At 49.3% G+C, this 12,500-nt stretch overlaps 1 protein-coding gene across 1 annotated transcript in view; it reads left to right on the top strand.

Annotated features, from left to right (window-relative positions):
• The window catches only part of faah (fatty acid amide hydrolase), a 158,355-nt gene that overhangs the window by 51,087 nt on the left and 94,768 nt on the right, over nt 1-12,500 (top strand). The window contains exon 2 of the mRNA XM_085978226.1: nt 1,247-1,450. Coding sequence (XP_085834352.1) covers nt 1,247-1,450 — 204 coding nt within the window. The remainder of the gene's footprint in view (nt 1-1,246; nt 1,451-12,500) is intronic.

Below are 12,500 nucleotides of genomic sequence, written 5' to 3' on the forward strand. Positions count from 1 at the left end.
TGGCTGAACTTCAACTCCACTTTCCCACCCCATCTCCATATCCCTTGATTTCCCCTAGAGTCCAAAAATCTATCTCTCTCCGCTTTGAATATACTCAATGATTAAGCCCTCTAGGGCAGTGAATTCCAAAGATTCGAAATTCCTCCTCCTCTCAGTCTTAAATGGTCGACCCCTTCTCCTGAGACTATGCCCCCTAGTTCTAGACTCTCCAGCCAGGGGAAACAACCTCTCAGCATCTACCCTGTCAATCCCCTTCGGAATCTTGTATGTTTCAATGAGATCACCTCTCATTCTTCTAAACTCCAGAGAGTATAGGCCCAATCTACTCAATCTCTCCTCATAGAACAATTTCCGCTGAAGTTATGGCATAAGATCAGGAGAATCCCCTGGAAATTACTACTGAAGAAGTTTACTCCACAGAAAGAGACCATTCAGTCAATTTTGTCTGCGTGGGATTTTTGTTGGAGCAATCAATAACTAATCGCACTGTCCTGCTCTGAGCGTGAGAACCCCTGTAAAAATCCCCCCTCCCCCCCCCCCCTCCCGCCCCCATATTTCCAAGTGATGAATATGTTCCCTGTGTGTTAACTTCAGGTTAATAGTACAGGTAGACTATCCTTTATCCGAAAACCTCGGGACCAGCCGTGTTTCGGTTTTCAGAAAATTTCGGATTTCGGAAGGTGGGTCGGGGGGGGTCGGCGGGGGTGTCGGTGGGGGTCGGGGTCGGCGGGGGTCCGCGGGGGGGTCGGCAGGGGTCGGGGTCGGCGGGGGTCCGCGGGGGGGTCCGCAGTCGTGGCTTGTCCGTCGCTGCTAGCCTGGAATGCAATGAAGTTCTGCATTTCCACCAACAGGTCGTCATGCTCGGTCGGAACAGGGGCCGGCACCGCCGCGGGCTCAGAGCTCTCGTTGCTTTCGAGCCTTTGGAAGAGAGTCAGGTGGTTCCGCGGGGGGGTCGGCGGGGGGTCGTGCGCACGACTTACGCTGACCCTCTGCTCAGCGTAAGTCGGCGGGGGTCGGGGTCGGCGGGGGGGTCGGCGGGGGTCTGCGGGGGGTCGTGCGCACGACTTACGCTGACCCTCTGCTCAGCGTAAGTCGTGCGCCACTCTGGTCATGTCATGCGCACGACTTACGCTGACCGAAAAAACCTTCGGTTTTTAGAGGGTTTCGGTTTTCGGAAGTTCGGATAAAGGGTAGTCTACCTGTATTTTGATTGTTTCTCTTATTGCCTGTATTTTGTTGGTTCAAGCTTTTCGTTGATGACCAGTGAAACCTCCTGTTCACCTTGGCACCTAAATCCACTGGGCGGCTCCCCCTGTATGTGCCGGCGCAGTCCTCGTCTGCTGACAAACGGCTATTATGATCTAAGTGAAGAGAGCTTCGTGGATGAGGAAGGGAATCTCACGCTCACGCCATCCAAAATAAACATCAGTTACAAGGAAAATCTCGTACGGTGGGTGTCTCCTTCCCTGATTACTGTGGTAAATTGTAATACACCAAACACAAAGGGTACAATATGGCTCCAGAAACAATATCCCACTTCAGTAGGCCGAACCGCACTATCCAACCATCAAAGTCACAATAAGTGTCTCATCATTTGGTTCACTTTAAGTAACACTGAGAAATGTATGCAGATCTATTCATACAATGAGGGAGCTTATTTTATATGCAAGAAGTCACACAACACCAGGTTATAGTCCAACAGCTTTATTTGAAATCACAAGCTTTCGGAGCGCTGCTCCTTCGTCAGGTGAAGTGGAGAAATGCATAAAGACACAGCTTATATAGTCAGAGAATCATGTCAGATGTTTACAGGTAATGTTTCCAACTGCCATTTATCACACCTCGGCAGAGAGATAATCACAGCAATCAAAGGTGTGAATGGTGTCCAAACAGGTCAGTCAGGTTGCTGTGATTATCTCTCTGCCGAGGTGTGATAAATGGCAGTTGGAAACATTACCTGTAAACATCTGACATGATTCTCTGACTATATAAGCTGTGTCTTTATGCATTTCTCCACTTCACCTGACGAAGGAGCAGCGCTCCGAAAGCTTGTGATTTCAAATAAAGCTGTTGGACTATAACCTGGTGTTGTGTGACTTCTTACGTTTGTCCACCCCAGTCCAACTCCGGCATCTCCACACCATGGCTTATTTTATATAGAAGGAAACTGTTTGAAGGCGTACCTTTTATTGATACATGCCATAGTGGAAGAGTGCAGCAGTTTTACATAGCGACCTGGTTGCCATGCTGTAGCTAGGTATTTAAGAAAGTGCTGTGCGCGCAATTGAACAACCACAAAGTGTACAAATACAAAACTGGCCTGTTCACATCAGGCCATTTTGTCCATGGGTAATTGGGCCTTGTTTTGCACACAGAGGGGAGACACGCTACAGGCCTTTATAATAATGAAAGGTATAAATAATGTTGAAACAAGCAAATTACTGAACTTGGACTACAAGGATAGGACTGGAGGATTCTAGTACAAAATTGACAACCCTTGAGTGAGATTAAAGATCTGAAAATCAAGCTTACGCCCTCTCCACAGTGGAGTATACTCTTAGATAAGGGCCTAGAAATTCAGTTAAGGCCCGCCAGCAGGCTAACGCCCAAAAGTTAGCGCTGCGCACGGAGCCCGTTGCGACCGCCAGAAATTCACTTTTAGCACCCCAATTCGGAACCAGGCGCTGTTCCAGGGTGTACCCGCCTCCGCTTGGGGCGCTGAAAGTGAATTTCAGCGCTCCAGCTGCCGCTGCGCCACCCGATGCGGTGCGGTAGGCCTGGGGTACTGCAGGCCTCCTTCTCTTAAGGAGGAGCTGCCTGCAGCCGTGAGATCGCCGCTGGATTCTGCCAGCAAATGAGCCCCAGCACCACGGAGAAGTGCCGGACTCACGGGAATCAGCCACCAATGTCGCGGGGGGGTGGTGGAGGAGGCCGGGGAGGGAGGTGCGGGCAGGCGGCCGCCGAAAAAGCGGCCGGCCGCACCTCCACCTTAAAGCGCCCCAGTAGCGCAGCAGTACGGCCCCGTTTCACGAACGTTGTTTGCGGCCGCTGCAGAAGAGGCGGCCGCAACTAAATATGGGGTTTGGGCCGGAAGCGGGGCGGTACCGGGGCACTGCGCACACCGATGACGTCATCGGTGTCGGCGCAGCGCTACCGGCTACCGCCGCCATTACCGCAAGCGCTGAATATCAGCGCAACCTCTTATACTGGCGCAGAAACCCTCTTTAGGCGCCAACTGGGCGCAAAGCTTGCAGCGCCCAACTGAATTTCTAGGCCAAGGTGTTTTATATGTCAGTTGTCATCTTTAATTGATTGATATCTTTTGAGAAGAGGAATTAATTTGGGTGATGTGTCTTGTTTCATTTCATAGGACTCTGTGGAGTTGATTATACAAATATATGCTGCCTGTGCCTTGCCACTGGCTATAAGTATCAGGAAACTGTGAGCACACTGCCCATGATTTTCCGATATGTGGGCTGCCAGGTGAAGCCCCCCACAGATTGCGTACAGTCATAAAATCACCCTCTATTTTATATATTAACTAGCTGGGGAGCCCCGCGTTGCGAGGGCAATTTTGGGGCGCTTGGTCTCCCTGCCCCTGTGTGTCCCCCCTCTCCCTGTCATGTCCTATCCCTCCCCTCCCCTCCCCCTCTCTCCCTCCCCTCCTCTCCCTCCCTCCCCCTCCCCTGTCTCCCTCCCTCCCTCCCCTCCCCTGCCTCCCTCCCTCCCTCCCTCCCCTCCCCCACCCCCACACCTCCCCACCCCTCCCCTCCCCCGCTCCCCCACTCCCCTCTGTCCCTCTCTCCGGCCCCTCCCCCTGCCTAGCGCCTGAGGTCCGGTTCTGAGGCCGGGACGGACCGGAGCTGAGGTCCCCCGCATATGGCGCGGCTGATGGACGGCCGCTGCGGGCGGGGCGGCGCATGCGCGGCCAGTGCGGGCGGCGCATGCGCGGCCAGTGCGGGCGGCGCATGCGCGGCCAGTGCGGGCGGCGCATGCGCGGTCAGTGCGGGCGGCGCATGCGCGGGTCAGTGCGGGCGGCGCATGCGCGGTCAGTGCGGGCGGCGCGAGGCGGCCCGCGGGGAGCAGGCAAGGGCGGCTTGGCGGCTGTTAACGAGCGGGAAACTTCAGGCGGCCCGCCCGCGCTCCGTCCGCGACACCGTGAAACCTGAGAGGGGGAAGTAGAGAGAGACAGAGAGGGAAGAGGAGAAGGAGAGAGAGGGAAGAGGAGAGAGGGAAGAGGAGAAGGAGAGAGAGGGAAGAGGAGAAGGAGAGAGAGAGAGGGAAGAAAGAGAGAGAGCGAGAGAAATTTTTTGAGCTTCAGGCCCCGAGTCCCCCCTGCGCGAGGGTGAGGGAGGAGGGGGGGGGTTGCTAAACACAATAGAAAACTCAAATAAATTGTTAATTAATTCCCTAACACATAATTCAAATATTTACCTTACTTCCCTAACACACTGAAAGTGTGGGGGAAAAAAATTGTGAAAAATCAAGATGGCGGCCACTCACCTCGGTTCAGAAGGATAAGGCCCGCCCACACATGCACCGATTGGTCGACCGGTCAGGTCACCGAAGCGTAGGATTGGTCAATCGTCGAGTCACTCGACACTCAACTGTAGGAAGGAACCCGCCGTCCGATTGGTCGACCGCGACGTCACACGGTCGCTAATGAGATGCTAATGAGCGGAAGGCTGAACGTTTTTTCGGATACCGCGGGCGCGGTTTTTGTCCGGCCGAAACGTAAATACCCCTATGACCGGTCCGGAATCGCAAGCTTTCTTTTGAGGCAACGCGCGCGTCGGTACGCTCTGTAACTTTCAAACGTATAGAGAACGGACAGACAGACAGACATTGGGACAGACAGACAGAAGAGCCGCTTTATATATATAGATACTAGCTGGGGAGCCCCGCGTTGCGAGGGCAATTTTGGGGCGCTTGGTCTCCCTGCCCCTGTGTGTCCCCCCTCTCCCTGTCATGTCCTCTCCCTGTCCTATCCCTCCCTCCCCCTCCCCTCCCCTGTCTCCCTCCCCTCCCCCACCCGCTCACTCCCCCACTCCCCTCTGTCCCTCTCTCCGGCCCCTCCCCCTGTCTAGCGCCTGAGGTCCGGTGCCGTTGCGATAGCGGCCGGGCCGGGACGGACCGGAGCTGAGGTCCGCTGCGTATCGCGCGGCTGATGGACGGCCGCTGTGGGCGGGCGGGCGGCGCATGCGCGGTCAGTGCGGGCGGCACGAGCCCCCCGCGATTTCCCGAGGCTCGCCCCCCCGCGATTTCCCGAGGCTCTCCCCCCCCCCGCGATTTCCCGAGGCTCTTCCCCCCCCCCCGCGATTTCCCGAGGCTCTCCCCCTGCAATTTCCTGAGGCTCTCCCCCCCCCCCCCACCGCAATTTACCGAGGCTCTCCCCCCCGCGATTTCCCGAGGCTCTCCGCCCCCCCCCCGCGATTTCCCGAGGCTCTACCCCCCCCCGCGATTACCCGAGGCTCTCCCCCCCCCCCCTATTAAATTGTTATTTAATTCCCTAACACATCATTAAAATATTTACCTTAGTTCCCTAACACACAGAAAGTGTGGGGGAAAAAATTGTGAAAAATCAAGATGGCGGCCACTCACCTCGGTTCAGAAGGATAAGGCCCGCCCACACACGCACCGATTGGTCGACCGGTCAGGTCACCGAAGCGTAGGATTGGTCAATCGTCGAGTCACTCGACACGCAACTGTAGGAAGGAACCCGCCGTCCGATTGGTCGACCTCGACGTCACACGGTCGCTAATGAGATGCTAATGAGCGGAACGCTGAAAGTTTTTGGGATACCACGGGCGGGATTTTTGTCCGGCCGAAACATAAATACGCCTATGACCGGTCCGGAATCGCAAGCTTTCTTTTGAGGCGACGCGCGCGTCGGTACGCTCTGTACCTTTCAAACGTATAGAGAACGGACAGACAGACAGACATCGGGACAGACAGACAGAAGAGCCGCTTTATATATATAGATATAGGAGCTTGTGTCGGAGATCACATTCATTTGATTAGTGCTCTGACTGAGCACAGGTTGACCAACTGGAATGTGCATTACTTTGTAACTAGGGTATCTTTGAGTTAATTTTCTTCTCTGTCTTTATATCTGAGGAAACTATACGTACTAGATATGAGAGAGAACTTTCTCTCCTTATTGCTAGCAAGTTGTTACCACCATTGGGGTCCAGAAACATGTAACTGTTTAAACTCTTGGGAGTAAAAATTGGTTATGGCCCATTTTCGGCAATGCGCGCCAACCGGGAGGCCAGAGGCTCGGGAATCATTTGAGTGAGCTGCCAGTGTCTGTCCTGCATCCAAAGGCAGATCGCCCATGGCCAACGTTCCAATTTGTGCCGCCAGCCTCGCCAGTAGGTTCTGAGGGGGCCCGAAGTAGAGCGGCGAGGGGGCCCGAAGTAGAGCGGCGAGGGGCGGTGCAATTGTGGGCCGGCGGCGACCCTCGAGCGGGGTAGAGCAGGAAGGAGCACTTGCAGAAAATGTTCTTGTTTTGAAAGAGACACTGCTGTGTGAAAGAAAGAAAGACTTGCATTTATACAGCATCTTTCACAACCACAGGACGTCTCAAAGTGCTTTACAGCCAATGAAGTACTTTTGAAGTGTAGTCACTGCTGTAATGTAGGAAACGCGACAGGCAATTTGTGCACAGCAAGCTCCCACAAACAGCAATGTGACAATGACCAGATAATCTGTTTTTGTTATGTTGATTGAGGGATAAATATTGGCCAGGATAACTCTGCTGCTCTTCTTCGAAATAGTGCCATGGGAACTTTTACATCTACCTGAGAGAGCAGGCGGGGCCTCGGTTTAATGTCTTATCTGAAATATGGCACCTTGAACAGTGCAGCACTCCCTCTGCACTGTATGGAATGTCAGCCTGGATATTTTTGCTCAAGGCACTGAAGTGGGACTTGACCCCACAACTTTCTGACTCGGAGGCGAGAGTGCTACCCACTGAGCCACGGCTGACACTGTGAGGTATTAAACCCTAGTGCAATCTGCTGCGTTTGCTTTTGCTTCTTCTTAGTTTTGCTTCTTAATAAATTGGGACGCAAGTCTGCAGTCAGTGGCCTGAGACTCGATCAAAATTGGACCTCGGGCCTCATTTGCATTAAACTGATGAGCAGCCCACGCCAATTGGGTGTCCCAGTGCAGCTTGCCAGTCGGGGCCTGATCAATTCCAGGAGGCTCCGATGCTGGGCTGGCCTGCTGGTAGGTCCTGGGGTAGGGGGGGGAGAGGCAAAGTAGAGGGGGCGGGTGGGCACAATCCAACAGAGACCTGCAGTACCTTTGGCGGAGCCAGCTGCAGGATTAGGACTCTGATTTGCCTTTTCACGGTGCCTAACGCTCTGCCCAGCTAAAATTCAACAGCTTGCAATTTGGCGGCCGGCACACTTCTGGGGGAGATCAGGCATGCAATCCAAAATTGGCCCCCCAATGTTGATTTTGCCCCCAAAAAAGGGTCACAAAGATGTTGAATTTCTCCCCCATAGTCTGTTAGGGTTATTTATCCATCAGTGAGAGAGACAAGGAGAGTATGGGGAGAGAGCGGGAATATGGTATTGAGATAGAGGATCAGCCATGATCATATTGAATGGTGGAGCAGGCTCGAAGGGCCGAATGGCCTCCTCCTCCTATTTTTCTGTTTTCTGTTTCTAGTATGAGGCATCTTGTACTAATTTCCAGTGAGTTTCTCAGGCGCACAAAGGCTTTATTGTTCATCCCAGGCATGCTACCTCCAGATTACTTCACACATTAGATCCCATTACGGTTCATAGGAAGTGTGAACATGCCTGTGGGAGCAGTACTTTGTGCAAGGCATGAGGATAAAGTATTTGGACAGCCCGAAGTCATAACAAGTGGTGGCAGTTTCAAGTGGGAGTAAATCCATCTGCAGGTCAGGGAAAATGTTACCAGAAGTATTTAAGAACCAGTGCTAGATGTCTGTAAGATTGCAAGCTAGAAGTAGAATGTCTGGCTGCAGAGGAACAGGACAAAAAGTGTATACCAGTTAGAAGTGCTTCAACTGGAGTCTGCAGAGGAGTAGGGCAGACCTGAGGAGGAGAAAAGGAGCATTAGCACCAGCCGGTAGAAGCTGTCCAAGTTCAAGGTGGAGGAACAGAAGAAACCGTACTGACTAATAGAGAACGGTTTATAGATGGCGGGTTGTGTAAGTGAAGGTACAGTTATTCCTGCTTATTACTCGACGTTTACCAAATTTTCAAGTAGCATGCGACATAAATGGACTCTTAAGAGCTTTTGAATTATCAGAAAGAATTTCTTTCTAATTATTAACGAACTACTAAGTGAAACAGATAAGTGTGGAGAGTCTGGTGCTGTTACATAGTGGTAAGGCATTTACTTCCTTTACACGTGTAGGTTTGATGGACCTTCGTGCGAACCAAGATACTGAAGAATGTGCAGTTCTCACTGTTTATCACTTGAATCCTAGCACATACAGGCAATCATTTCAAAAGTTGTGGAAAGCTCTGTGATACTGATTGAGAACTCACATTAAAACTGAAGGATATTTCAAAATTGGGTTTAAGAAAATGTAACTGGTTACAAGGAATTAAGTCAATTATTCATTCTTGGGATGTAGGCGTCGCTGGCAAGGCCAGCATTTATTGCCCACCTCTGGTTGCTTCCGAGAAGGTGATGGTGGTGGTGGGCCGCCTTCTTGAGCCGCTGCAGTCCGTGTGGTTAAGGTGCCCCCACAATGCTGTTAACAATTTGGTACAACTGAGTGACTTGCCAGGTCACTTCAGAGGACAGTTCCGAATATAACACTTAATACAAAAAGAAAATACTGCAGATGCTGGAAACCTGAAATCAAAACAGTAAATGCTGGAGATACTCAGCAGGTCAGGCAGAATCTGTGAAGAGAGAGAAACAGAGTTAACGTTTCAGGTCGATGACCTTTCGTCAGAACCCGAATATAACACGTTGGTGTGGGACTGAAATCACACACAGGCCAGACTGGGTAAGAGCGGCAGGGTTCCTTCCCTAAAGGACATCAGTGAACCAGTTGGTTTTTTACAAAAATCAACCGCGTTATCGTCCGTCTTACTGGTACCAGCTTTTTATTTCCCGATTTTCTGTCTCCACAGTGCCACCAGCCTTGGAGCTGGGAGGCCTCACTGCGCGGGAAGTATATCGGTAAGTATTTAGGGGTTATGGAAAAATGTTACAGGAAGTAAGTGGGACATTTACAGAGAGTGCATCCTATATACATGACTTTTAATACATAATTATTCACCTTCAATTCTATTTTTATTTATCGCATAACGAGCACCCGAAGTAGATGAGACACTGTATGTTGTTAAGCTAGGTGTTAATCTAATATTGCTGTACCAATGATTCGCAAGGCATGATGGACTACTTGACATGCAGTGAATAGTTTAAATGTAAAAACTGATGCAGGACTGTGGGAATGCAGTACACATAGATAAGAAAGGACAGGAACAGAATGTTTAGATAACAGTTGGAGACAGTCTCGTGGTCTAATTTTGTTGAAAGCAAAAGTGAATTTTAAACAGAACTCTGTAAAAAGAAACAAATGACTTGTGCAGTGTGTGATCGCCTAGTTTTCTGTATTCGCATGATGACTTGCAATTTATGAAAATGTATAAATATTGTAGCCCCGTGAGTCTAGGGGTGCACTCCAGAGGAGACTTCCTTGTGTGCAAACACAAGGGGTTTCTCAGAGTGAAGTCCAGTACCGGTTACCGGAATAAAACTTTACTTATTTTACAGTTTCTGACTTTGTGTATTACTGAGAAAGTGACAATAGACTGACCAGCGTGTTGAGTCTCCTAAAGCAGCGAACCTTGATTCCCCAAGTTTGGGGTTGATCCTCCTCACAGAAGCGAGGGGTTAACAATGTATCAAGTGCAGATATATTTATTTCCTTGTCGCAGGTGAGGAGGACACAATTTAATCTTTATCTGTGAGCATTATGTCGAGAGATCGACTGTTACTTTTATTAATCTTGGAAAAATATTTTAGCGCTATACTCAACACCTGTTCATGTGGATCGGACCCACTGTTGTTTTCACCTTTTAAAATCTTTTTTGTAGCATTTTTCTTGCCTTTATGAAATATATTTTGTGCTGCTAATTTAATAGCCTTGAGAACATGGTTTAAGGACATTCACTGAAGACATACTGAAAGAGAAACACACGAACACACTAGAGAAGTAAATATGTTTACTAAGGGCATGCACAATGTGAGACATCCTTTAGGACTCTATTTTAAATCCAACACAGACGAGTGGGTCTGTCTGTCTGCTGGCTGGTTTGGACATTTTTAATCCTAGTGGATGTGGTCTACAGATTGTCCCTAATTGTCAATCTCATAAGAACATAAGAACATAAGAACATAAGAAATAGGAGCAGGAGTAGGCCAATCGGCCCCTCGAGCCTGCTCCGCCATTCAATAAGATCATGGCTGATCTGATTCTAACCGCCAATCCACTATCACAGAACCATCTCCTGAATCTAACAGAATTAGACACACGAAATAGGAGCAGGATCAGGCTACACGGCCCCTGGGCCCGCTCCGCTACCCACAGGGCCATGACCGATCCGAACCTAGACTCATGTCCAAATTCCTGCCCGCTCCCTGTAACCCTTACTTCCCTTTACTTCTAGGAAACTGTCTATTTCTGTTTTAAATTTATGTAATGATGTAGCTTCTACAGCTTTTTGGGGCAGCATATTCCATGGACCTACCACCCTCTGAGTGAAGTAGTTCCTCCTCAGCTCAGTTTTGAAAGAGCAGCCCCTTATTCTAAGACTATGCCCCCTAGTTCTAGTTTCACCCATCATTGGGAACATCTTCCCCGCATCCACCCGATCCAACCCCTTCACAATCTTATATGTTTCAATAAGATCGCCTCTCATTCTTCTGAACTCCAATGAGTAGAGTCCCAATCTACTCAACCTCTCCTCATATGTCCATCCCCTCATCCCCGGGATTAACCGAGTGAACCTTCTTTGTACTGACTCGAGAGCAAGTATGTCCTTTCTTAAGTATGGACACCAAAACTGTACGCAGTATTCCAGGTGCGGTCTCACCAATACCTTGTACAACTGAAGCAATACCTCCCTATTTTTATATTCTATTCCCCTAGCAATGAAAGCCAACATTCCATTGGCCTTCTTAATCACTTGCTGCACCTGCATACTAACCTTTTGAGTTTCGTGCACCAGGACCCCCAGATCCCTTTGTACTTCAGTACTTTCCAGTTTCTTGCCATTAAGATAATAACTTGCTCTACGATTTTTCCTGCCAAAGTGCATAACCTCACACTTTCCAGTATTGTATTCCATCTGCCAAATCTCTGCCCACTTAGCCTGTCGATGTCCCCTTGAAGGTTTTTTATGTCCTCCTCACTCACTACTTTCCCTCCCATCTTAGTATCATCTGCAAACTTTGATATGTTACACTCGGTCCCCTCCTCCAAATCGTTAATATAGATTGTAAAGAGTTGGGGACCCAGCACTGACCCCTGCGGAACACCACTAGTTACTGATTGCCAGTCTGAGAATGAACCATTTATCCCAACTCTCTGCCTTCTGTTAGATAGCCAATCCTCTATCCATGCCAGAATATTACCCCCAATCCCGTGATTTTTTATCTTAAGCAATAATCTTTTGTGTGGCACCTTGTCAAATGCCTTTTGGAAGTCTAAATACACTACGTCCACTGGTTCCCCTTTATCCACCCTATACGTTACTTCCTCAAAGAACTCCAGCAAATTTGTCAAACATGACTTCCCCTTCATAAAACCATGCTGACTTTGTCCTATTAAATTATGATTATCCAAATGTCCTGTTACTGTCTCCTTAATAATGGACTCCAAAATTTTACCTACCACAGATGTTAGGCTAACTGGTCTATAGTTTCCAGCCTTCTGTCTACTGCCCTTTTTAAATAAGGGTGTTACATTAGCAGTTTTCCAGTCTGCTGGGACCTTTGCCAAGTCCAGGGAGTTTTGGAAAATTATTACCAATGCATCCACAATCCCTACCGCCACTTCCCTCAAGACCCTAGGATGTAAGCCGTCAGGTCCAGGTGATTTATCCGCCTTGAGTCCCATTATTTTACCGAGTACCACTTCCTTAGTGATTTTGATCGTGTTTAGCTCCTCGCCCCCTGTTTGTCCAGTGTTGGGATATTCTTAGTGTCTTCTACTGTAAAGACTGATGTAAAATATTCATTCAGTGTTTTTGCCATCTCCATATTTCCCACCATTAATTTCCCGGTCTCATCCTCTAAGGGACCAACATTTACTTTAGTCACCCTTTTTCTTTTTATATAACTATAAAAACTCTTACTATCTGTTTTTATATTTTTTGCTAATTTACTTTGATTATCTTCCCTTTCTTAATCAATCTTTTAGTTATTTTTTGCTGTCTTTTAAAGTTTTCCCAATCCTCTATCCTCCCACTAGATTTGGCTACCTTATATGCCCT

This window comes from Somniosus microcephalus, chromosome 3 (assembly GCF_052327205.1).
Source record: "Somniosus microcephalus isolate GS21.2 chromosome 3, FLI_Smic_1.0, whole genome shotgun sequence".
Taxonomy (NCBI): domain Eukaryota; kingdom Metazoa; phylum Chordata; class Chondrichthyes; order Squaliformes; family Somniosidae; genus Somniosus; species Somniosus microcephalus.